We start from the raw sequence: 23,556 nt of genomic DNA, 5'->3' as shown, positions 1-23,556 counted from the left end.
ACTGTTAGTGTACCAAACAAACCGTGCGAGTGGCTCGCTGTGGCGCTCCCTGGTGGGACAATAAAGTATTTTCACTAATTTAGTCAACATGTTTTTAAATTAAACACATTCAAAAATGTTAAACATATATGTAAAAAATATTTATAAACACATATTGACAGGAAATAAATTCACCAATTATTTAATCTTTTACATTTATTCGACGCTTGATATTGTAAATGCTCGATGGGTCCAATTTAAAAATGGAATTTTGCCCTTCTTTGGTTGAACTAAATTCTTATCATGATATCCCTTTGGGTTTGGGTTAACAAATTGTCCCGATGTGAGCGAACGTCTTATTTTGAAAACGGAATCACTACGATTGCACTCGCTGTTACGTCTAGCTTGCAAAAGATAAACTGGTTGCGGAAGCAACACAAACAAATCGACGTGATTCACGGAAGGTGAGTGAAATTCCGCAATGTGTTCCTCCCGAAACCAATTGTGCCACCAATGAAAAACGAACAATAGCTTTGCGAAGATGGCTGGCCTGGAAGTGTTTACTGGTTCAAATAACTTTGATTAGAGTAGCGGCCGGCAACCAGAGCTAAAAGTTAGCTGGAAGCTAATCGATTTGGACGCGCGACAATATATAAGCCGGAAGCTCATAGTCTACTCTCCTTCTTTAAATGTGTTGCGTTGAGGACAGGTCGAGCAGGTAGGTATCTCTCGGTAGCAAGCAAATGGCATCTCAGTTGGCACGAGAAAGTTTCCTATCTTTACGACGAAATATGCATATCGCAAAGGCTTACAATAATTTTTAAATAGATGCTTTATCTGATCAATGAGCCTGCTTATGGGAAAAAAAAGTGTAAAAAAAAATGTAATTTCGCATGCAATTCCAAACTTGTGCAGCCCTAATGGATACATCTCTTCTGTTATTTAAAAGAGCATTGAATATGTTTTTTTTTCCATGTAATTTTGAGATTTCCTATTTTGTGAGTGATCTTTGAGCGCATCTCAAGTCTATTTCAATGCGTAGGAGTACCGAAGTGGTGAGGTTTTGTGAACCTGGCGTTTTATTTCCGGGTTAAAAAAAAAAGCCACCAAAATAACTCGTATTTCACAAGTAATTAGATCGCCAAGGTAATATATAATCATATAAATCCTTTCTGTTGACTTTGGAAAGCTTAAAAATAGCATTCAGCTCCTTCAAAATGTATTGACCTGACCTCGTACTCATAATCCCCTGTGTGGTTTGTCCCAAGTAGGAGGAGCAGTGAAACCATGTGGAAGTCACATGAATGAAAAGGATGAGGCCTGATCAACCAGAGCGTAGCTTAAGGAGAGAGCCACTGCACAGTGTGTGTCCCTGGGTGGGGGGTTTCCATTCGCTGTAGCCCCTTGCCCTGATTATATGCAATGAATAGTACCACTCCGTCCCCCACCATTAATGGAGATGCGGCGGTGGGCTATGTCTTGGTGCCATTCTTCCTCATCACCATCATTGGAATTGTTGCAGCAGTGGTAAGTTGACATGTTCTATACCGGTGCTTCTCAAACTGTCATGATTGGATAAGAATGTATATTTCTGACTTCTTTTTCAGGTCTTGTACGTTCGTAAGAAACGAAGGTAAACATACAGCTCCAGTCCTGTTTAAGATGGACTTATGTCTCCTTTTAATCTGTGTTTTAGTCTTCTTTGTTGTTTTCTCAGACTTGACAGACTCCGCCATCAGTTGTTACCAATCTACTCTTATGACCCCTCAGAAGAGGTGAATGAAGCTGAACAAGAAATGCTGTGGCGAGAAGAGGACACCAGAGTAAGGCACAGTTTTCTTTGAAAACAATCATTATTTAGTTAAAATGAGAAAATAATAATACATTGATAAATATTAATAAAGAATCACCTTCCGTGAGCCAGTGGAGGGGTTTGTGTCCCAATAATTGTTGGAGCTAAATTTTCTAGGGTTTTATGCCTCTGGCAGGGTCACCCATAGCAAACAAGTCCTAAGTGGGGAACCAGACAAAGCACGGTTCATTGACCACTGATGACAATTGAAATCAATGGAACTCAGTTCTTCCTTGCCTGGATGCAGGTTTCTTTAATTTAAAAATTTAAAAATAACTCACAAGGGTTCCTGTTCCTGTTTTTGCGCACTTTTACAAATAGATTGATTTCTGTGTAGTGTTTTTTTTTTTTTTTTTAATCTGTGGTTTTGCTTGCTTGCAACATACGGTGACATGGCCAGGCTATTACTCTTGTTTCCTCACAACTTAGTTCCTCTAATGTGTAGGAAAACAGCTGCAACAAGTTGAGAAGAGAAAATACAAATTTTGTCAACACACTCGTAACTCAAGTTTAAACTTTTTTTTCCCCCCCTCTGCTAGGATTGTTACCATCTCGTGGTAACGCTGCCGATTGCAGCTATTTGAAAAGTACATTCATTTCCTATAGCACTTGTCATCATTGAGGTGGAGCCTATCTCATTCTGGCAAGAGGTCAGGTACACCCTGGACTGGAACTTTGAGCTAAATTAGCTGTCTTGTCACAATTAGGAAATGTTGGTGTTGCGGTCATGTTAAAAACTCTTACACAATCGTTTTGTTAATTAGATAAACCCAACAATTTATTGGTGTCCTGTAATCCAAGTCTTGCCCAAATGCTTGGAAACCAGTAGATGGCAATGTTCACTACACAAAAACAGTAAAAAAAAGAAAAAAAGTCAAACATGACCACTCATTTGCGCTTAAGGTGCTGTGCCTCATTCAAATTACAGTTCTTGTAAAGTGATAACAAATCACCTACATTTAGATTCTCTGAATTTAATTTATTGAGGATGACACTAAAATGCTTTCTTTTCTTCTTAGGTTGTTCAAGGTTGGGCAAGAAATTATCAACAGCAACGCCCTCTTCTGACCAAAGATGCCTGAAGAATCCAAACCTGCACTTAACCACAAAGATAGTTTTTTGTTTATTTGCCTGCCCCTCCTATCTTAAAGTACAACAAGCAAAGGCATTGAAACTGTTTCAAAATGCATTCAACATTTAATGTATTTATTGTAAAGTATTTATTCTCAAGCATACACTGAATTTCAGGGTCTATTGTTAAAACAGGTGCATGTCCTCCAGAACATACTTTGTTCACATCGTTCTGGTGTTACTGAACATTCTGGAATTGATCAATCCATTGGAATTCATTCCAGACTGCAGATTTCGCGGCACATCCGAGAAGCCGTGTCACATATAAAAGAAAAGATTTCAAATAGCACTCTTTCTGAATAAGTGAGCGCTGAATGAAAGTGTACTTTACGTGCATTCACTCAACAAATGTTGCTGCTAGCTTTTGTTTTTGTTTACACACCAAATTATCATAAGCCCCCTATTTGTGATCTTTGTGTGGTTTGGGTGAGGCATGTAAGCCACAATATGCACATAAACACGATCCATTGTTCTTCTGAATGACTCCTACTTCAAATATGTCCTAAGCACATGTCGCCAGAAAAGATTCACCTCCAGCCAGAGTTGAATGCCATGATTGTGACTGTACTCAATGATAGACCCGCCTACTTTATTGCCCTCAACTGTTTGAAGCCACTCAGGATTGTTATTAGCTTGCTCATGGAATTTTAAAGCGTTCAATTCATCTGAACAACTTGTGCATTGTGATGGAGAGAGGACACGTGTTGTGCGTAATCCAGGTTATTTGAATTGTGATTTGTTGTTGCTCAGGTTTTCCTCAAAAATGTTTTCTGTACTTCTACTGAGCCACTGAGTTTCACTTGGACCTGAATGGGAAAACTACTGATGCAAATTAGTCTGCGCTGTTAAGAAGCTTCATTTCTGTCAAAGATAACTTTTTCTTTTTTTTTTTCCTGATGAAATCAGTCATGATTAATTACACTGGAGTGATGGCAGAAAATATACTATGCCGAAAATATACTATGAATAAAAACCTTCATAAGTAGAGCAACTTATGACTACTTTAAACAAAGGACAGGACAATGACAGAAAATTATCTTTATTGACCATTTTATCTCATACAAATTGCAGGGCACCATAGAAAATATATACATTGCACATTTATATACGGTGTCCATTAAAAAGAATGATTCCATCCTCAACAGTTTACAGTATATAAATGAACAGATGTAGATGTCAGTTTGCGATGTAAATCAGATTTTGTGAAAGTCAATGCACAAAATAACCACTTGATGGAAAATGTTAGGCAAAAAGCAGGAAAAGTGTCCAACCTTAAAATGTTTCAGTGCACCAGAAGAAAAAAAATGAAAATTTGCTAAACTACCACAGTCAACGAATGCAGTATTGTCAAGCTGACAAGTCTCCCTGACTTGCTTCTCACTCACACACACACACCAGACAAGCTTCCGTTGTGAGCAAGCCTGCTTCAGTCAGGTATTAAAAAAAAAAAAAAAATGACTCGTGTCCACAGTAACACAAAAACGGTAAAATGCAATGATATAAACTGCTGAATGAGGTATGAAAGTCCAGGCATCGTGTTGTCACTTTGCAGTTTTATAACCGAGGTTGTAGCGGCTGAGGTGTGTTGAAGAACTGCCAAGAGGACACTTGAACGTTCTTTTGTTGTTGTTGCAGGAAGCAAAACATCCTTTAAAAAGGCTTATTACAACTAGGTAAGTTTATGGGAACCCACGCAAGGTGACTAAGCAAAAAAAAAAAAAAAAAACATGAGCAGCCTTTTTACCGAAGTACCAACAACTCCCAATTTTATTATTAAACTGCGTATGGCTGTACAGTTTGTCTTTCCATTGACCGGGCGCGCGTGTGCGCAGGCAGAAACCGTCTGTAAAAAGCTCCCTGAAAAAACGACACTGATGCTCTCAACCTGGAACCCTATACTTGAAAATTGACAACACTTGAAAAGAAGCAGCACACAACTTGAAACGGGATGGAACTGGAAAGTAATCAAAACAAAAAACTACAAACACTAGTTGTCTCCCCCGCTACACACCAATGACAGAGGAGGCCGTCAGATAAGCTAACACCTAAAATGTCCTACATGAGCAGATGTTCTACTTGTGAGCGGTGACATCGGGAAAGGGAGGGGGTATGTATACCACCAGTGACCTATTCTCATCCTAAACACTGAAACTCAACTCCATCTAGCGTACGATGCGAAGGATAGGTTAAACCACACCACACAAACACGAGTATTGGTAAAAATCACCTTTGTCCTGTACAAAACAGAGAAACTCTACAGCCCCTACCATCTCAGACTTGGGTATAATCAATAAGTAACATTGAGTAAATAGAAAACAAACAAAAAAAAAGACTAAAAACCATCTTTCAGCAGAAATGAAAATACACTCGGCCCCGAGAAGCCCACCTTCTCCGGCATAAAAATTCTTGCGACGTCATGACGTAGAGAAAAGGGCTTGTCATCTGTCATGTATGTGATGCTCAGAGCTACGCTTGCGCAAGGTCCAGCGTTTTTATCCAGTGCTGTTGCATGAGAAATGTACTGCGTAGACCCTTGTTTGAGCCTATCAGGGGGATAGTGGTCATGAAAGTGGCACTGGTGTTGAAGATACAGTCCAGTTACAGTTAACAGTAAGTCAGTATGCTGAGAGAGGTAGCACGTGTTGCTATTACTGGTCCTCTTCCTCATCCTCTTCGTCTTCTTCCTGCTCCGACGACTCCTGTGATGCTTTCTCTTCCTTTTCCTAAAAGGAGATGGAAAAAAACAAATGAGTCTGTGCTCAACAGAAATGCTGAGTCAAATCTCCACGAGTCTTTCTTTGGATCAATGTTATCCTAAATCTTGACAAACTGCTGTGGCATGAGGAGGGATGGGTGACTCAGGATGGTGGACCGATGAGTCACAATGAGGCATCCGGCTTCCTTTACTCACTCCCAACTGGATGTGTTCATTCATAAAAAGAAGTGGCGGGGTAACTACGGGTCATTGCTTCATGTGACTAATGTGATCCAGGCGGCAATCCAAGCACACCCATTACTACTCGTGCATAGAACACTTTCTACTACGAAACCACATCGGCTTCCTTGATGGAACGGTGTCAAGTCAAGATTTTGTTTGTTTTTGTGTGTTCCAACTAGAAAACATGCAAAAGGAGTTGAAAACTATTATCCAAAGTAACAACAAATTTGGGGTCTTTTATCAACTGTTAAATTTGGATGTTTGGTTAGCATGTGGCTAACCTCTAACCTCTTTCACCATATCGAGTCGAAAACAAAATTGGATTGTTCCTTTTATAAATCACCCATTTCAAGACAGTCAAGCAGCAATTGCCAGCAGAGCCAAAGTCAAAATACCCTGAGCAAAAAGTGACTCATCTTGAAGGATTTTGGCACGCGTGAATGGAAAATATTTTGCCCCCAAATCACCGTATCAATTCTAATGCAGTTACAACAAAACAATTCTTACCTCCTTCTTGGGTCTTCCTCTGCGTTTGGCACCAGGAGCAGGTTCTGCCTTTGTCTTTGGAGAGGAAAGGGGCGTGGTTAGATAATGTACTGTGCAAAACTTAAGTATCAGTGCATCATGCTAAATGCATGAGCCCCATATTGAGGTTTACCATATCATAGTCAAATTTAAAAAGGGCACCTGGGGGGAGGGGGGAGATCAAACCACATATCAGCAGTAATATCGTCTGAAATAACATATTAAACACAAAATATTTGTTTTGCTTTTGCTGCCTGCAGGTGGCAGCAAAGCCTGCACAATAAGATCTGGACAAGGGGCACTGGGTTCATTGGCTATTATCTGGAAGGCCAACAGGAACTGCACACAGGGCACTCCAGTTCGCTGGCCACCTGGTCCGAAGCTCAGAGACAGCTGGTGGAAGCCGGCATAGACGTAAACCCTCAGACACTTGGCTTTTCTTGCTAACCCTATATCACAAACGCGTGCGCATGCAGGAGCAATTTGCCTTCCCTCACACGTACAGTAGCAGCGAGGACAATGCTCATGGGGGGAGTCGCAGGGTTCAGGGCGAGGGAGAAAATCAGCTGTTGCTATGGAGACAACAGGCTGAGAAGAACTTGGACAGTGTGTGGAGCGGGGTGTTGGGGGCGGGGTCTCAGCGTGGAAACACCATTGCAGCCTCTGTACCTACGTCACCCTTTGCATGACACGCTGCAGGATGCTGCAGATCAGGAAGTACAGTCATGTACTTCCTGCAAAAAAAACTGGATTTACAATAGGGAAGACAATTTTTGACAGGAGGGAAACAATGAAATAATCTATAAGCAAACTTGATGGGTTGCCAGGTCTTATTTTCTGTTTATGACCCGGTCAGCCAGTCTTTGCAGCCGCTACTTTGCCGCATGAAGACATGATGGACTTACTTTGCCCTTGCTGCTGGGTTTGTTTTTGCTGCCCTTGGGTCGTCCTCTGGCCCTTTTTGGAGTCGGCGATCCGCTGGGCTCCTGAGACTCGGGACGCTGACGTTAAAACAAAACGGGAAAAATCACAGTGAATGAGTGATGAATGACTTGCACACAATTTACTCTGTGCTCGTAAACATGTATGTAAGAAACTATGCTAAATATGCAGACACACCTAAACTGCAAAACTTGCCAATAATTGTGCAAGCAATACATTGATATACAAAATAAAAGACCAACGCATCTCCCTTCGGCTCCACTCGTATTCTTGTGACAACATGCACTTGTGGGCCTTGACTGATCTGATTGAATTTCTATCTTGTTTACTACAGCAGCTTTTGACAATCAACGCAATTCAATAGACTGCGCAGCGTGACGGCCGTACGAGCCACCCTCAACCTTGCAATGTCAGCCAATGCATGTGGAGTGGTGGTGGGTCTGAGAGGGTTAAAACCGGTTTGTGTGTGTTGGGTTACAAGTTCCTGACAAACACAGGAAGTTTGTTGATGGGGGCTTCTACACCTCCCATTAATCATGGCTGAAACACACGTTCAAATTGGGACCCGTACCCGAAGTAAAGACTTTCTTTTCACGGGACGCCTGAAATGCGGCATTAGCTTTGGAGACACTTTGGATCATGTGCGGGCTACATTCCCAAAACTGATGAGTCATGCAAACTTGATGCACCTTATCACAAAACCTGCACTTAAAAGTTTATTTTGCCCTTCTTACCTGAGGAAGCTTGCGGGGTCTTCCACGCCCCCTCTTCTCTGTCGTCTCCTTCTCCTTAGATGACACTGTCCCCTTGTCGCTCATATTTACTTCTCACACCTAGGAAATAAAAACCACACCTGGTCAGAGTCGCTTGCAGAAGACAACGTGCCGAGCTCACATAAATGGGGGGTGGGGGATGGGTCGTGATGGAAGAGAGAGAGAGAGAGAGAGACAGGGAGAGAGAGAGAGAGAGCGAGCGAAAGGGGGGGGGGGGGGGGGGGGGGGGTCGGGGCAAGAAAAAAAAAAGGCGCAAAGCCACGACGCATCCAGCCCTTAAATCAACTCTTCCCAGAGGCGCTATTTCGGTCCCGCGTGCGCTCCACAGCGGAACAGAGCGCACGCCTCCGCCTCGCAGATCTCCGTTGAACCGGTTTGCACGGTGTAGCCACAAGCCGCAGGCCTCACCGTTGCATTCACGTACCGACTGCATCCCAAGGCCCATACATGCGTGCATGCATGCGTGCATGCACGCACACCTCTGGCCACACACACATGCAGACAATAACCCGTGGAAGCGTTGCGTGTGGTATTGCTATCGCACCCTTCTTACATGTGCGCAAAAATGTCAAGAATACATTTCCAAAAATGAGCCCGAGAGTACGAACGAGCCTGCGAGGTGCGCGTCGTGTTTTGTAGCGGGCCTACAGCAACAATGGACGGCTTCTCATTGAAAGCATGTCGCCCTCCTTTCGCCGGAGCTCGAGCGATTGAAAATATTCTCAAACCATCGTGACGGTGCGTTGGTCTCTGCAAAATATGCACTCACCTCTACCGCTCAAGTTTAACCTCCAGCTTAAATTACACAGCGAAATATCCCCTTTAAGCCGGGTGCTTATAGCCGGTTAAAGAGCCCTGCACCGACCCACAAAGCGTCGCGTTGAGACGACATACAAACACATAGCCCGCCCCTTTAACTCCCAGCTCGTGAAGCATTTAAAGCAACGCAGCATTGGCGAAAAGGCTGTTTTCCCCTCAATTTTTTTCTTACCGGCAGGTTAATGGGTTTATTCCAACGTGGTCCTAAAAATAGCATGTGCGTCTCCTCTCCGGCAGATAAAGAAAAAGGCGCCAGTCAGGAGGAGTTTTGGGGCAATATAAAGAGCCGCCCTCATGGGAGCAGGGGGACTGGGGGCGGAGATATGATAAGTGGGCCACCAACGGCACTGGACCGGCTCAGCCGCCCCAGTCCCCCCCCCCCCCAATGTCTTTCCTCCCTCGTTGGACTCGGCCACACAATAAAATACGTGTACAACTCGCAGCACGCACACTGCAACTACTGAACACAATGGAGGGGAGTGTTCAAGTGATTTACAAGGCATCTTTCCCCATGAAACTCTTTGCAGTATACAGTGATGGAGAAGATGTCCTTTAAATAAATGAATGAAGAAGAAAAAGAACATTTTGTTCACAAATTTATCTCTCCAGAATCCAATGTTAACGCTACCACAATTGACAGTTTTAAAAAAAATCCTATTGTTAATATTTGGATTAAGTATGCCGAAGCAATTTAAAAAAAAAAAGACATTTCAAACTGAATTAACCTTTTATTCTCAAATTTCAACCATCTCACTGGCCCTTGAGAAGTCTAATCATAAGCCTGCCTCACATTTAACTACTGAAACTAAGTGAGCAAATAACTACAATCTGACTTGCGGGATTGCATAGCAGCTATATGCGTCTGCTTGGTGATATTATACATAAATCTAACAATAGTTTTAAGACTTATTTGTATACTCTTGATCTGGAGATTTCCTGATAAGGAACCACTTTGATAAGGACCCACTTCACCGAAGACATCTTCTTGCAGCGCTTCATCAACTCCTTCATTTCCATTGATGGCTGTAAATGTCCAATACCCACTTTAAATAGACTGCCAGTGAATGAGTTAATATATATTTAAAAGTAGCCCCTCCGTCCATATTAACTGTTGTGTGTTCACTCCCACTGCGGCGCAAACGCCCATATGCTGCAGAATGACAATACAAGCTCCACGAGTGACAAAAGATTCTCGCATTCCATCGTGTGCTGCTGTTTTGCATATGATAAGATATACATCTAACATGCACTGTATGGGTGTGTTGGATGCATTTGTTCCAATGAGGCCAATGTTCTGCTCAACATGTGCGAGCCTTGCGTGGCCACCCCCTTCGTTCCTTGTTTTTTACTCTATTCACTTCCTTCCTCTTCATCTTCCCCAACAACTTCAGGCCCATCCCCCTTCTCTGTCACAGCAGCCCCTCAGAATGTGGATGGAGAGGAGGAAATAGGTCCTCTTGTGTGGGTTTGTCCTTCTCAGCCATTGGCACCACCTGGAGCCCAACGCGGGGACTGAGCAACAATGCATGCACATATGGAAAGGTAGTCAATATTTCCAGAGATCCTTTTATAATTTTCTACAATTCCATTTTTTTGTAATCTTGCCAATTAAGATAAAGGTGAAAATGCATTTTCTTGTGATTGGGGCAGGGGCTTGAATCTGAATGAATCCACATTCCTCACTCTGGTGGCTTTACCATTAGTGAGTGCACAAAAATGTCAATTTTCGAATTTCAACAAAATTAAAAAAAACAAAGTATAAAAAAGTAAAGTAACTTATTTAAAATTCCCTTGTGGCAAGAAGTGAAAGCGATGACATATGAGGCCTTTAATGATCTGTTACCCACCACCTAATTTATGTACATGGCAACAGTTGAATAAGGAGCTTACGGCCATCTATTTTTTTTCCCCACTTAAAGCACTGGTCTACTGGGAACCTACGTTCAAAAAAGCCACCCAAGGAACTAGTGAGACGGTTTGGAATCCAAACTGAAATCTCCTAAGAGGCGATCACTTCGCTCATCCTCTCCTGGCTCTTGAACTGTCCCGCAGCTCGAAGCAGACAGATCCTATTAAGCATCTCAGTGGGAGGGATGGTCAGCTTGGGGGTCTTAGCCCACTTTTTCATGCTCACACTGATGTCCTCTTACCCTTTTCCTTCTTCATATATACTTGCCCTCTGGCACGCACTTTCTAGCAATCCACAGTGTTTAAACCGCAAACGCTGCTGCAGCCAAACTGGGTGACAGATGTGGACGGAACCATCCATTGCCGGCTGAGTTTCATCTTACCTGGCCTTGGATGGGGCTGAGTAACAAACATGTTCGCACGCCACTCACATCCTCCTCCTCGCCATAGGAGAGGATGAAGAAAGCATGAAGGAGGGACGGACACATCCACTGGGAGGAGTGAAGAAAGTGTGGGTGGAGACCCAAATGTGTGTGGGCGTCTTTTCCCCTTGTGAGAGGGGGTGGCTGGAGGTTAGTGGGCGGGGGGATGGGGCCGTTTATGAGTAGTATCTGAGTCACACAAACACAGGAAGTAGCGCGTGCAGCTTGTTTGGTGAGCACACTGCTGTATTTATGTTGAGGCCCCATATGCAGACAATAATTGGAGCTCTCAAAATACTTCATTTTACCTTCTTTCGTCTCTGAGTCAACTTTACATCGCCACATCCTGACATTTGAGCGTCACTCACCCTGTGACTCAAGCGTTTGATATTTTCAAGGGTGAAAACAGAGTTCTATTTGAAACTCGTTTTGGCACCAACACTCACAATCTTGGACATGACTCATCTTTTGAATAGTAGAATTATTTGAGAAATGTATTTTTAGTTATGTGATGCACGAGACTATTTCAAATCTAAATGTGCAATGTTGCCCCTTATTCACATAGTGTTGTGAGTGGGAGGTCAGAGGTCAAGGGCTCCGGTAGTCCAGTGTACTTGAAAGTGCTGTTGCTTTTCAAGTGTCAGTGTTGTCTATTATAGTTGACAGTGAACTCGTGGTTTGTATATTAAAAAAAAAAAACAAAAAAAACACATGCCTTATTTTTATTTAAGGTTTTATATTGTCCACAGGCATGTGTGTGAATGGCGGAGTCTCTTAATTCGAATGATGTCTTGTTATATATTTATGGAACAGACTTCACACACCAATATTAGTTTATTAACACTCATGAATATTCTATTTTTTTCCAAGTAAAAAAAAAAAGTCAAACTAAAATTCTTCCATTTTTTTTGGACTTGGGACCAATCCTAGAATCAGAATCAATTTGATTGGCCAAATATATTAAAAACACTCAAGGAATTTGTCCCCCGTGTTTTTAGCCACTCTAATATTACAGCGATAAGGCAAGCAAATAAAGCAAGATGAACAGATGATTAGTATATCTGCTCTACATTTGGCTGGTTACCAGTAGAGGGTTATTCAGCCTTTTAATACCTTATTTATTTATTTATTTATTTATTTATTTATTTATTTATTTATTTATTTATTTATTTCTATTCGTTTGTTTATTCATTTGTTTAGTCAATTAAAATCGGGCTTTCTGGTTCTTTAGGTCTAACACAACAATCCGAACCAATGTCCCCCCCTGGTGTCGATACACTGAACATACAACTATTGCAAGGCGCAGAAATAATATCATCCACCAGAGAGCAGTCGTATGCCGTGAAATCTTCCCATCATGTAATAAAATAAAAACACGCTCCACTCAGTCATTTAGCCGTTAAGGTTTTGCACTGTTTTTTAAAGATGATGATGATGAATTACAAAATACAGAATAGGCATCTGTAAGGAATACAAGCATTTTTTTGCCATACAGTTAGCACTTTAGTGCCATCTGAAGCTTGCTCTTCACAAATAACAACCAGAAGCTTTTGAATTGAATTGAAACTTAATTCCTGCTCTGAAGCTCATCAGGTGAACAAAAGCTCAGTGCTGACATGAGCGTATGTTTCGGCATTCTTGCACCATGGAGGTGCATATGAAAAAAAGAAAAAATATATATATGCATTTGTTTATTTGTTTATCTTTCTTGCACGGTTCCTCTGTTTTACTTGACTGATCAAACGGGGAGGGGATCCTCCTCACATTCCAACAAAGCCACTGCAATCCCCAGAGACAGGCGACAATCCTGGCGGCATCCGTGCTTGCTACATCTACAATGATGATCAGTGTTCTTTTATCAGCACTTTTGTTTATTTGCAGCGGGAAAGGGGGCACAGAATCCATTCACGGAGTACTGATGTGACTGCAAAACCAGCACAACAAATAAAAGCTGGGCTGGTGGATAACGGTGTTTACAGACTTCTTCAAACAGGTGCAAGGCTCAGCCGCAGAGTTGAGTGGCTTCAACATTTGTCCTATCGATTCCACTTTAATTGTCCTCCTGTCAGAAAGGTTGGACAAAAGGCACCACTGCCTGTCACAACAGACCAAACTAATTTTACAGGAACAAATATCGGCAGGGACATATGATGACTTTGAAGTAGGGCGAGGTTTTGTGTACTAAAAAGGCAAACAGAGCTGATGAACCTTAAATCTGTTTTTATTTTTGCACTAATGTGCCCTCTGTGATTGGGCAGCAATTTTCAACAGTTTTCCAAACGAGAAGCAAATCTTTTTTGCTTCAAGCATTTTTTCTCTCTCCATGAATGTTTATCAAAGTACTTTCATCCATGAGTGCCATTATATCGAGTGTAACATTAGTTTTCTAGCTTAATGCTAACATACAGTATAAAAGTATATATTAGCTGGTGCGGTTTATAATCCGGTGCGACTTATAGTCCGAAAATTACAGTACACGTCTTCCGCCTGTGTGAAAACATTTGTGCATTTTGATTGGTTATGATTTTCACATTATATTTTCATATGTTGAATTGCCACAAAGATAGTGGCGAGTGTTGTGTGTGGAGTTCTGCCTTATCGCTCACTGTGCAGGAGCCCTAAGGGTTAAACATCTGAGTACTGGAATTCCTGGAGGTTACTTCAGCTTCAGGTTACTGACCATCTACTTCTTCTTGATATCATCGATTAATTCCTACTGTGTCAGGCTAAGACATACACTCCACAGGGGACAACACATTATCCTATTTGTACATGTAGTATGCACTGCTTTTGATTGAACAATGTTTTTATTTGATTTTATTTCATCTTTAAAGGGTACAGCTTATGTACCGGCACTGAATATGCGACCGGAACCAAAATTCATTTTTTTTTTTTTTACTGCTTTACGTTTACACATCTGCCGTGGCGAATTGAGTGATGGAGACCTGAATACTGTGTCAGGTCCAATATCACCTGACAGATCATCTCCCTGACACCAGGATGTCCATCTCTTGACCACATGACAGTGTTGGGTATCCCACACCGGCGTGTGTCAGATAGCTGTCTATTGATGAATGATTAGAGTTGCTGAGGATGAAGTGGGCCACCGCCACCCACGGGGGTCTAGCTGAGACGGATGGGCCCATTTGTAATGCAGAGGGGCCACCGCAGCAGCATTAACTATTCAAGTGTGGTTATCCCCGGGTAATGGCACGCCGGCAGCACTGCAACCGAGTCCCACAAGAGAAAGTGCAATTCTAATGTTGATAAATGGGACCTGCGTCTGTGGATTATAAGGTCCGTTCTCCATTTTGACTGATTATCTGCTAAACGCCACGTGTGGCTGCTAAAGAATGCGCAGTCAGTGAACGCAGTGTAAAATGACACAAACACATGCTATGTCATCCCAACTACAGTGTATGACCTACACATTTGAAGTCATATGCACTTTAAATTGGATTTGGGGGTTGCCTCCAGCTACTTAGCTGACTGAATGATTCAATTAAAGCTCACCTTGATGGATTACTCCATCTTTAAATGACTTCCATTACATGCCCTTTCCTCAATATGGGAGCAAAAAATTGTGCTTGCCTAAAAGTATCTCAGAGCATGATTCGTAAAATCAAACAAGTTGCAACTTTTTCTACAAAAAGTATTCTTCACCTGTACCTGGCCTTGGGAAGATGAAAGACTTTCTGTGAAAACACTCCAACTTTGTGAACTCTCCCAACACATAAATGTTCAATGTTCTCCTGTCTTGTCACCTTGCAGTCTATTTTCTGTCCTCACAGTGGATTGGGATGAGGATGCACCAGGAGTGCAGAATTGAGACTTCTATTCTCTGTAGGGATAGGCAGAGTGGTGCTCGACCTGCCCACTGAATAAATCATTGCTTAGCACTTTCGCGAGCTGCGGTCCAATTAACCAAAGGGGACTGTGAATAAATGCAGTTAGGTGGCGTGATTAATTACTGGATATGAAAACAGACCCAACGCAAGTGAGCTTTCACTTTACAGACTTTAGCTTCCCGGGCGAGAAGCATTGTTTGGTTTGAAAATTGCAAACATAGAAAACCCACAAAACCAACATAGCTTCACATATTTCACACACTGATCATCTCATAAAGAACCCTTATGGAAGACGTGAAAGGAATAATTGAGAGGAGAAACGGCGAAACGTTTCACCTCGAGGGTGAGCCCTTGAATAGCAAATTGGGATGCAATTATTTCCTTTTATATTCCCCGTGTAACTCTTAGTTGTACAAGTGCAGCACATTTCAATATTGCCTTTAATTGTACGTAAAAGGCAGAAGAAAGGTGGAAGGGGAAGGTTAATGCGGCTGACGCAAAGTGGAAACAGCCCTGGAAGTCTTGCCTTGTCACCTCCTGCCGACTTTGCAGCCCCTATGAGGAGCCAATTAGCCTCAGTCAGTAATCAGAACAGAACCACGCAGAGCCCGAGTTCTGCCCTCACTCTCTGGGGCGATTAAAGGCCTCTCCAAGACAACTGCTGGCAATGACCTTCGTCTTTCTATCAATAACTGACTTGCACTCAGGCCTCTGACTGCTGCTGCCTCCGATAGAAAGGTCACCTGGGAAGTAACTAATGAAACTGGAGGAAAGAAGAGACACGGATGTAATTAGACCAAGCACTGGTACAAAGTCAAAAAAAAAATAAAACTAACCAGCCTGAGTTATATATATTTGTGCCACTTGGCGGGAATAGGTAGGTGTCATTTCCGAGGTTTGTCATTTACCTCAATCCTGCAAGTCAAAGGAAAATCTGAATTAACAAATGTATATTTAACTTTGTCAGGAGTTTGACGGATTTCAGTCAATAATATATCAAATAGAAACATTTGAACACCGGTGAAAAAAAAATCAAACTGGCTTCATTCCAACCACCCATGTGCTGTGTTTTTTTATTTTACCGTTGGAGGCAACATTATCATGTGTTTGTACCGAAATATGCCTTTCTGTTCTAGATATCAAATTCAATACCAGGCAAGCAGTGATAACCCACCCTGACTCATCCTCATTAGAGCCGCCGCAAAGACGGTTTAGCATTGATGGATTGGTAAGAACTATCACAAGTAAAACCAATTAAGATAAGCGTGAATGTTCAGTGCACTTTATTTTGCATCTTCACACTCGGTCATAGTTCCATTTTTTGATCATTGGTACACATACTGTACATTTGTATAACAAGTAAAACCTTTGTTTTGTTATTTTTCCTGGGGCTGCTGAGTGGTAATCCTGTTCACTACGCCTTATTTTTCGGTGTAAATCTATTTATGGGTTCATCCGAGGCAGCCTTTCCTTCCATAATGTAGAGCTTCATCTTACATAAAATACACTCCAGGTTTACTCCGACGTCTTCCGATGAGTCCAGCCAAACATGACATCCTGTAGAGGTGTTTTTGGTGGCTTTTTTTCAGATAACGTGAACGACTCTTGAATCCAGCTATGAACATTTCTCTGAACCGGATTACATTCACACACAATATTCTCATTTGAGATAATCTGTGGCAAGGGATAAAAGAATGAGGAGAAGGTTCTCAGTAGAGATAACGAAGGGATATTGGTGATCAGATAGAATTAGGGCTAAAAATTCAAAGAATTGGATAGAATGGCTGCCATACACAGAGATGTAAGTTATAATATTATGTGCCTACATGGATTTCTTATCGGAACTGTGCACCACCCACCAAAAGATGGCTTGCGAACCACTTTTGGGTCCCGACCCACCAATTGAGAATCACAGCTTTAGAGGTCCCACTGTAATTACGTTTTGCAGACCCAATACTGCATCAAATTTGTTGGAGCCAATTTAGTTTCCTTAGGTTAAATTCTTATTTTTGTTTAAGATTCGCTGGCCTTGGCCCATGGACTTTTATTTGACAAAGCCTTTGGTCACCTGATCAGTCACCTGATCAGGGAAATAGGCTGCTCCCATTTGGTAGTCAGTCTCAATTAGACAAAGAAGGAAGATAGTAGTGACATAGATTTTTACCGCTAAAAGGCCGCTTCAAGCTACTTCAAGTCTGCTCCAAGCTTGTAATTTTTGGAACTTGAAACTTGGAATTTAGAAAACAAACTTTAGTTTACTTCTTGGAACCCTTTATGTTGAAACCTTAGTTGGATTACAAACAATTTGGATTTGTACCTGTGTGCCACCTGTTTGCCTGCCTGCCATTCCCCTTCCCCCCCTTTCCTTGCTTGGCCTACCACCTTTGCCTGCCTGCCATTGCCTCTCTCCCTCGACCTGCATGCCTGCTTGCCTCCATTTTGGACATTCTACCTCCATCTTCAAAAGGGTATGAGCAACAGCTGTACACAGTGTTTTAAGATAAGCGTGTGACAAGAACTATACAACATCTAACCTTTGAAATTTAAACTGAACTGAAACTGACACTCACAGAATTGGTTTGTAACATGTTAGGAATTTCAGGTTTTTTTTTTTTTTTGCGGTGGCTTAGTAGTGCATGTTGTGTGTGTGTGTGTATGTGTGAGTTTAATTTTATTGATACCCGTTCCTTGTGAAGTCATCTGAGGTGTACTGTCTTCAAGATGAATGGGTGCAAAAAGAAATGTGACTGAACATTCTTTATTCGAAGCTGGGAGAGGCAAGTAAATTATAAATTAGATGCCATATTTTTTTGATAAATAAACCATGAACATGCCTTGTTTCTTAGGCGCTGGAGTTGCTATTCAGAATGACACTTGAAATATTGTCAAAATATTTAAAGGCGAAAAAAATAAAAGCATAGCACTATTAATTCTGTCCAATAATCACAGCAGGCTTAGCCATCTGTCTGACAAGTAAACATAATGGTCCATCATACAATATGACTGCAGTGTCATTTCCTGTCTCATCATGTGACATGTGATGCATAAAAGGAATATCTGGTGTGTGCAATATGGATTTTAAGGGCATTAGAAGATGCAGTGAGCGATCGATCAATTTGTGTTCAAGTAGCGCAAATGAGCAAAAGCAGACACATTTATCCCTCATGGCTGCTCGAGTGTTTTATAAATATAGAGGAATTATTGAAGTCTGATGGCCATTGAGCTGAGTGTGTCATCTCCGACAGCATCGCAGCAGGAATACATTGCTGTTGTTTGCGCTGCAATTGGCTGACGACCATTTCGAAGTGGACAAGTTCAGCTGTCAAGAACAGGAAAAAATATTTTTCTTCCTTTATTTTTCAGGATGAGATGAGACGAATTTGATTCTGATATTTTACAAGACAATCAGACATGAAAAATACTGTTTGTGGACCCCCCCCCCCTAAATTAAAAATCATGAATGGAATAATATCGGACTTATTGCAACTGGGTATGTATGAGAAATATGGTGGCTTAGATATGTAATAGAAAAGGGGCTGACTTTTCGATGTATTTTTTTCCTATTTAATGAAGTGGTGCAAATGAAATTCAAAACACAGAACAAGATAGACGTTGGCTACATTCTGTATTCATAGAATTCATTAATGAATAAGTGATCATTTCAATTTGTCAAATCCTTGCTATTAGCTCGCCAGATGGCCGCCAGGGATGTATTTCCTTTAATTGCATTTGATTTTTTGCCCCCATTTTTTCTTCCATGTATTACATATATCCCATTGAACTAATTTCTTTACTCTCCTGTACGTTTATGTCTTGCATTACATCACACAAAGAACAATCCGGGCACATTTGGGTCAAAGAGGGGGTGTGAATCTCTTTAACAACCAATTTGAAACAACCCTGGCGCAATTAAAATCCCAAACACAAGGCAAAGCACTAGGAGAACAATTTGTTCCAGGAGGACTTTAAAGGTCCGCTTTAATGCGCCCAACATTGGTACTTACTTTATTTTATAGTTCTAGACTTAAAAAGGATGTCTGCAGAGACCCAAAACAGACTCAATAAGATCTTAAGGCTTATTTTCTGTTGGTTTTTAAGCAGGTCTTGGCCCACTCACATTTTTTTATACTTGTATTTTTATTATTTTTGCAGACCCCTTTGAGATATCCTAGGGCCCCTCCATGCCCCCCCCCAACAAAAAATCCTAGCTCCGCCAGTGGTTCCTTTAAATCTTTGATTTAATTGAAATGTAAGTAATTTAAGATAGTTATAAGAACATATTATTTTTTACTGGTTATCTTCGTGTGATTTTAAAGTCATTTTACAAAAGGTGATCGACCAACAGACTTCAAATTCCGGGTGTCTACTGTCGGTGCCATAACCTACAAGTGACAAAGTCAGACACAAAGACAAGTCCTCCTCTATAAGAGCAGAGGTTAACGCTCAGTTGATGAATGCTTATTGCAGTGAGTGCCACCTGCAGTGACAATTACATCTGTGGGAGTGCTGCAGTGTTCGGAGATAGGACAGCAGGAAGACACTTTGATGGCACTGTGCCTGGAACCTTTCCGTGTGTCTCGCAGTTGATGTAACCTTAATCACCACCTCTCAAGAGAGATGGGTTGACCACGGAGAAAGTGCCATCACGCAGCCAAAAATGACTTTTAAAGTGTATTCGGATGTACTGATATGAGATTTCCATTGTGCAACATGCACGGAGCCATCTGTGGGAAGGCAGTTGGAAACTTTCATCTGTTGTTTGCACAAGGTTTTCCAAGCTTTGTTTTTGTGGGGATTTATGTGGCTTAAGGGGTGTTTTTATCTTTATTTAATGTGGCACTTTGTCTCTGTCAGGTGGCTGTCACAGTATTTCTGTGAGCAAGGGTCTGAAGGCATTGTAGAGGAGAGACATCTGTATTTGCTGCATGGAGGATGAATATCTGTCGTCATCAAGTCAACAAAAAAAGTTCTTAAAATATTTGTAAACTGGTCTTGATTGTACTGTAAGTCTTCAAATTGCTTCTTTATCTACAAAATGGCCTATTTGGACTTTTCAACCCAGTTTTACAAATACTACAAAAGCAGAGTTAAAATTAGACAGCAAGTTACTGAAAGCTGTTTGTTGCCTTTGTGATTTTTAGACGACGCTAATTGACCCAGAACAGGAAACGCAATTAGAGGTGGATAGTTGCAATTTTACCCTCAACCAATGGAGGGCAGTATATTCTACTACAGAAAAGTATCAAACAGGGGATTTTGATTGTTGGGGACTCCAGAAATCATCATGCATGCACCTGTAGTTCCATAGTTCCATAGTGGTATCACTGATAATGTTTTTTAAAAAAAATATATTTTCCAGTAGCCTGTTTCACACCATTGTGTCCTGGTTTCCAAACAGCTGGCGTAGACCCTGTTGTCCCGGGCGACGTGTCCGACCTAGTATGATTTTCTCACTATTTTTGTCACTCTTGAGGTATCAGCGGATAGCATGAAGGGTCTTGCCTAAGAATCCCACTAGATATGACCAAATCCCTGCAAACAACCAGACCAAGATTTCGTGGGACTACCAGATCCAGACTGACAAATCTGGTGAGAGCCAACCAGCCTGACATAGTTATGATGGGTAAACATCAGTAGACAGACAGCATCTGTGATAGATGTAGCAATCCTGAATAATAGCAACATCCGGAGAAAGAGCTGAAGGCAGAACTCGAGAACATATGGAGGCAACACTGACGCGATAAGGGCACCGGGGGCAGTTACCTCCAAGCTGAAGCAACATCTGAGAATGATGTTACACCAGAGCAGCATATTAACAAATTGGCTGGGCAACATGAAGACAGTCTAGCTGGTGAAGAACATGCTTTATTTTTTATTTGTTCCAATGATTAGCGCATGAATTTTACATGGGCACATGAACTGTAGTTTGTCTCGGTTTCTTTTCCATCAAGCTGTTGCAGCTGATGGAATGTTAGATACATTTTGATATTTTCTACATGCATTGGAGCCAGTTTTTTTTTTATATAAAAGAAGAGTTTTTACATATTCTGTACAGTTCATGTTGGATTACTTCAAATCTTTACGATTATGAATAAAACATACTGTACATTATACTTATTCAAATACATTATGGAAACAAAGCATTTAAACTCACATTTGCACCTCAACTGAATGTATATGAACACATTCTATTATTTGAAGCTGAGCATCACCAGTGAATATACATTTTAAAATGTCTGCAGGCCAAACATTTATTCACAACAAGTGTTGGATTATGTTCAAGACTTTTAGTTTTATAATTGCAAATATCTGGTTTGTATATTGTTTGTGCCTTGCCATAGAAGGAATTTATGAAACAGGTGTTTAAATCAAACATTTATTAGTTAGCCGTGACAAATGATCGTGCTTAATTTGACCCTCTGCAATGAGCAACACAAAGGATCTAAAATAATGAATGAATTATTTCTATACGCAATTTTGTTTTATGTGTTTGCTTTTCACATTGGCATTGTTGTTCCAAGTAGTAATTAAATTATCATGTTAAATTAATGTAATTGTTATGTATTCAACCTTTAAAAAAGGTGATTTAAACACAACGATTACACTCGTGGCGGAAAATGTCACCTTCACATTCATGTGCTTCTTATCATTAGCATATTACTTTAATTAAAATGAAATGATTTTTTGGTGGGGACATTTTTCAAGTGGCATGTTCAGTGTCTTAGATTGTGTATTAGACAAACGTAAGTAACCTACTTTTAAGTCCCGAACATAATGGCGCTCCCTAAATGCAGTCAACCACCACACACCCAGAAAAAAAAAACGAATCTGGAAAATGGAGTCGACTTGATCACGTGGTCTAATAATCAAAGCGACACTAATTGGACTGATGGATCAATATGTGCAATCAGTGCCATGGTGATTTAAAAGAAAAAGAAAGAAAAGCAATTCCGAAGAGGGTATGTTGAAATGACTCGAGGGGTGATTCTTATGAGATGTACACTTCATAAACTCAAACCGTGTGCACGTGTTGCGTCCATAAACTGCAGTAATGCTAAAAAGACGCAAGTGGGCGCTTTACTAACAGATGTGGTCAAAGTACAACCCCCCCCCCCCAAAAAAAAACGGATTGTTTGACTCACGTCACGTTTAAGTGTCAGACTTAAATAACCGCATTTCTGAAGCACATACACTGGATTGTGCATTTCTTCTTTTCTTTCATTATACATCATAATGGTTGCCTGTCTTTTTACGCAGCGCATTTAGGTGCCATTTTGTCGAGTTTTACGCACTCGTGTGTTCTGGTGGAATTCAAAACCAAACCACCAGCGGTGATGTAGTGAGGGTTGTGCGTTCATGTGTGTGTATGTGTAAAAATCTCCTTGTGTGGGCGGGAAGTATGTGTGCAATCAAAATGAGGAGTCTGTAGAGGAGGGAAGCCCTTCAGCACCACTCGCCCCTGGACAGCGTCTGAAGCAGTGGACTGGTTGGAGAGAAGCGGGAGATTCGTTGGAACGCTGCAAACTGGAAGTTAAATTGTGCACTTGTACGCACTCGTTCTTGTCGCATCAGTGTCTTGTTTGCGCCAACGAACCAGGAAGCAAGAGGAGCAAACAAACAAACACACAAACAACCAAACAACTGGACGGTAAGTTTTTCCATTTATGTCACTTGGAAATTTTTTTTACGGTAAATGTTTGTTGTATTTCTTTTACGTATGGGTGTGTGACTACAGCGTGCATATAGTCACACAACTGCGTCTAGGAGCACCCTTTTGTTGTATTGATGAAACAATGTGCGTCATGCGTAACCAATGCGCACGTGGTTTAATACGAAACCTCTTCTAATGACATGTTGATGTTTAGAGAAAAACGGCGTTAGTTTTTATGTCATCAGACGTTCAACAGATTCACGGGGATCGCCCAAAGGCTTTTTGAGCGCAAATGAGCCTTCACAATGGAGCCTTTCATCGGCTGCATGTATGGGAGCCCCCCATGCCCCCCCAAATCCCCTTTCTGCTTCACTTGGCTTGGCGGCGCTCCTCACACAGACATATCTAAGGAATCCATATAGATTCAGTCACGCACATAGCAACACAATTTCAAAGTAATGCAATGCAAATGAGTTTGCATTGCGCATTCCCACAGACGCGCTGAAAGAAATTTGCACTCTTTTAGCGGGTTGTTCTTGTACACGAGCCGCAGTTGCGTTTCATCACTTTAAAGCCTGGCTTGACGTCTTTTATGTTGGTTTGTGTATACGCATCATCGTCAGCTAATATTCATGCAATGCATTCCTATCGTATTTCAGAAGCTTTTAACTGTCCGATGACGTCACGTGAGAAGTAATTTTCAAGTATACGGTCTGTGTGCCACACAAAAATGTGACCTTTTTGCAATTAGGTGTGATGCTGGAAAGG

General features: G+C 41.4%; 3 protein-coding genes and 1 long non-coding RNA gene across 8 annotated transcripts in view; 3 read left to right on the top strand and 1 right to left on the bottom strand.

The window, feature by feature from the left end:
• The first annotated feature begins 285 nt into the window (after positions 1-285).
• smim29 (small integral membrane protein 29) lies at positions 286-3,442 on the top strand. Of its 4 annotated transcripts, none has more exons than XM_049755254.2 (5): positions 286-443; positions 1,251-1,506; positions 1,587-1,612; positions 1,697-1,802; positions 2,851-3,442. In XM_049755254.2, exons 2-5 carry the CDS (start codon positions 1,402-1,404, stop codon positions 2,911-2,913), a joined length of 300 nt encoding a protein of 99 aa, XP_049611211.1. In that variant the 5' UTR covers positions 286-443; positions 1,251-1,401; the 3' UTR covers positions 2,914-3,442. The 4 variants fall into 4 exon arrangements, with proteins under 4 accessions (XP_049611211.1, XP_049611212.1, XP_049611214.1 ...); XM_049755255.2 differs by having other exon boundaries at positions 290-443; positions 1,248-1,506; XM_049755257.2 differs by lacking the exon at positions 286-443 and adding an exon at positions 462-697.
• A 543-nt stretch (positions 3,443-3,985) lies between these two features.
• Positions 3,986-9,298, bottom strand: hmga1a (high mobility group AT-hook 1a). 2 transcript variants are annotated; one of them, XM_049755252.1, is made up of 5 exons: positions 9,132-9,298; positions 8,102-8,200; positions 7,331-7,426; positions 6,408-6,461; positions 3,986-5,685 (listed from the first exon to the last, which is right to left on the bottom strand). In XM_049755252.1, exons 2-5 carry the CDS (start codon positions 8,183-8,185, stop codon positions 5,611-5,613), a joined length of 309 nt encoding a protein of 102 aa, XP_049611209.1. In that variant the 5' UTR covers positions 8,186-8,200; positions 9,132-9,298; the 3' UTR covers positions 3,986-5,610. The 2 variants fall into 2 exon arrangements, with proteins under 2 accessions (XP_049611209.1, XP_049611210.1); XM_049755253.2 differs by lacking the exon at positions 9,132-9,298 and adding an exon at positions 8,910-9,067.
• Positions 9,299-17,158: 7,860 nt separating this feature from the next.
• Positions 17,159-21,612, top strand: LOC125988325 (uncharacterized). The gene is made up of 2 exons (XR_007488292.1): positions 17,159-17,605; positions 19,992-21,612. It is a non-coding gene; the product is annotated as an uncharacterized lncRNA (long non-coding RNA).
• A 717-nt stretch (positions 21,613-22,329) lies between these two features.
• The window catches only part of LOC125988495 (metabotropic glutamate receptor 4), an 87,622-nt gene continuing 86,395 nt past the window's right edge, over positions 22,330-23,556 (top strand). The window contains exon 1 of the mRNA XM_049753784.1: positions 22,330-22,785. The gene's annotated coding sequence lies outside the window, so the exon portion shown is untranslated. The remainder of the gene's footprint in view (positions 22,786-23,556) is intronic.

This window comes from Syngnathus scovelli, chromosome 2 (assembly GCF_024217435.2).
Source record: "Syngnathus scovelli strain Florida chromosome 2, RoL_Ssco_1.2, whole genome shotgun sequence".
Lineage (NCBI taxonomy): Eukaryota > Metazoa > Chordata > Actinopteri > Syngnathiformes > Syngnathidae > Syngnathus > Syngnathus scovelli.
This window is presented reverse-complemented; position numbering and strand designations above follow the sequence as displayed.

Bases quoted from the DNA above. Each gene is read 5' to 3' on its own strand.
- smim29 (XM_049755254.2), top strand. From the start codon at position 1,402: ATGAATAGTACCACTCCGTCCCCCACCATTAATGGAGATGCGGCGGTG. The intron at 1,613-1,696 runs GTAAACATACAG...TTGTTTTCTCAG, and splicing joins TACGTTCGTAAGAAACGAAG to ACTTGACAGACTCCGCCATC. The intron at 1,803-2,850 runs GTAAGGCACAGT...TTTTCTTCTTAG, and splicing joins GGCGAGAAGAGGACACCAGA to GTTGTTCAAGGTTGGGCAAG.
- hmga1a (XM_049755252.1), bottom strand. From the start codon at position 8,185: ATGAGCGACAAGGGGACAGTGTCATCTAAGGAGAAGGAGACGACAGAG. The intron at 7,427-8,101 runs GTAAGAAGGGCA...TTTTAACGTCAG, and splicing joins GACCCCGCAAGCTTCCTCAG to CGTCCCGAGTCTCAGGAGCC. The intron at 5,686-6,407 runs GTAAGAATTGTT...ATCTCCTTTTAG, and splicing joins GAGGAAGACCCAAGAAGGAG to GAAAAGGAAGAGAAAGCATC.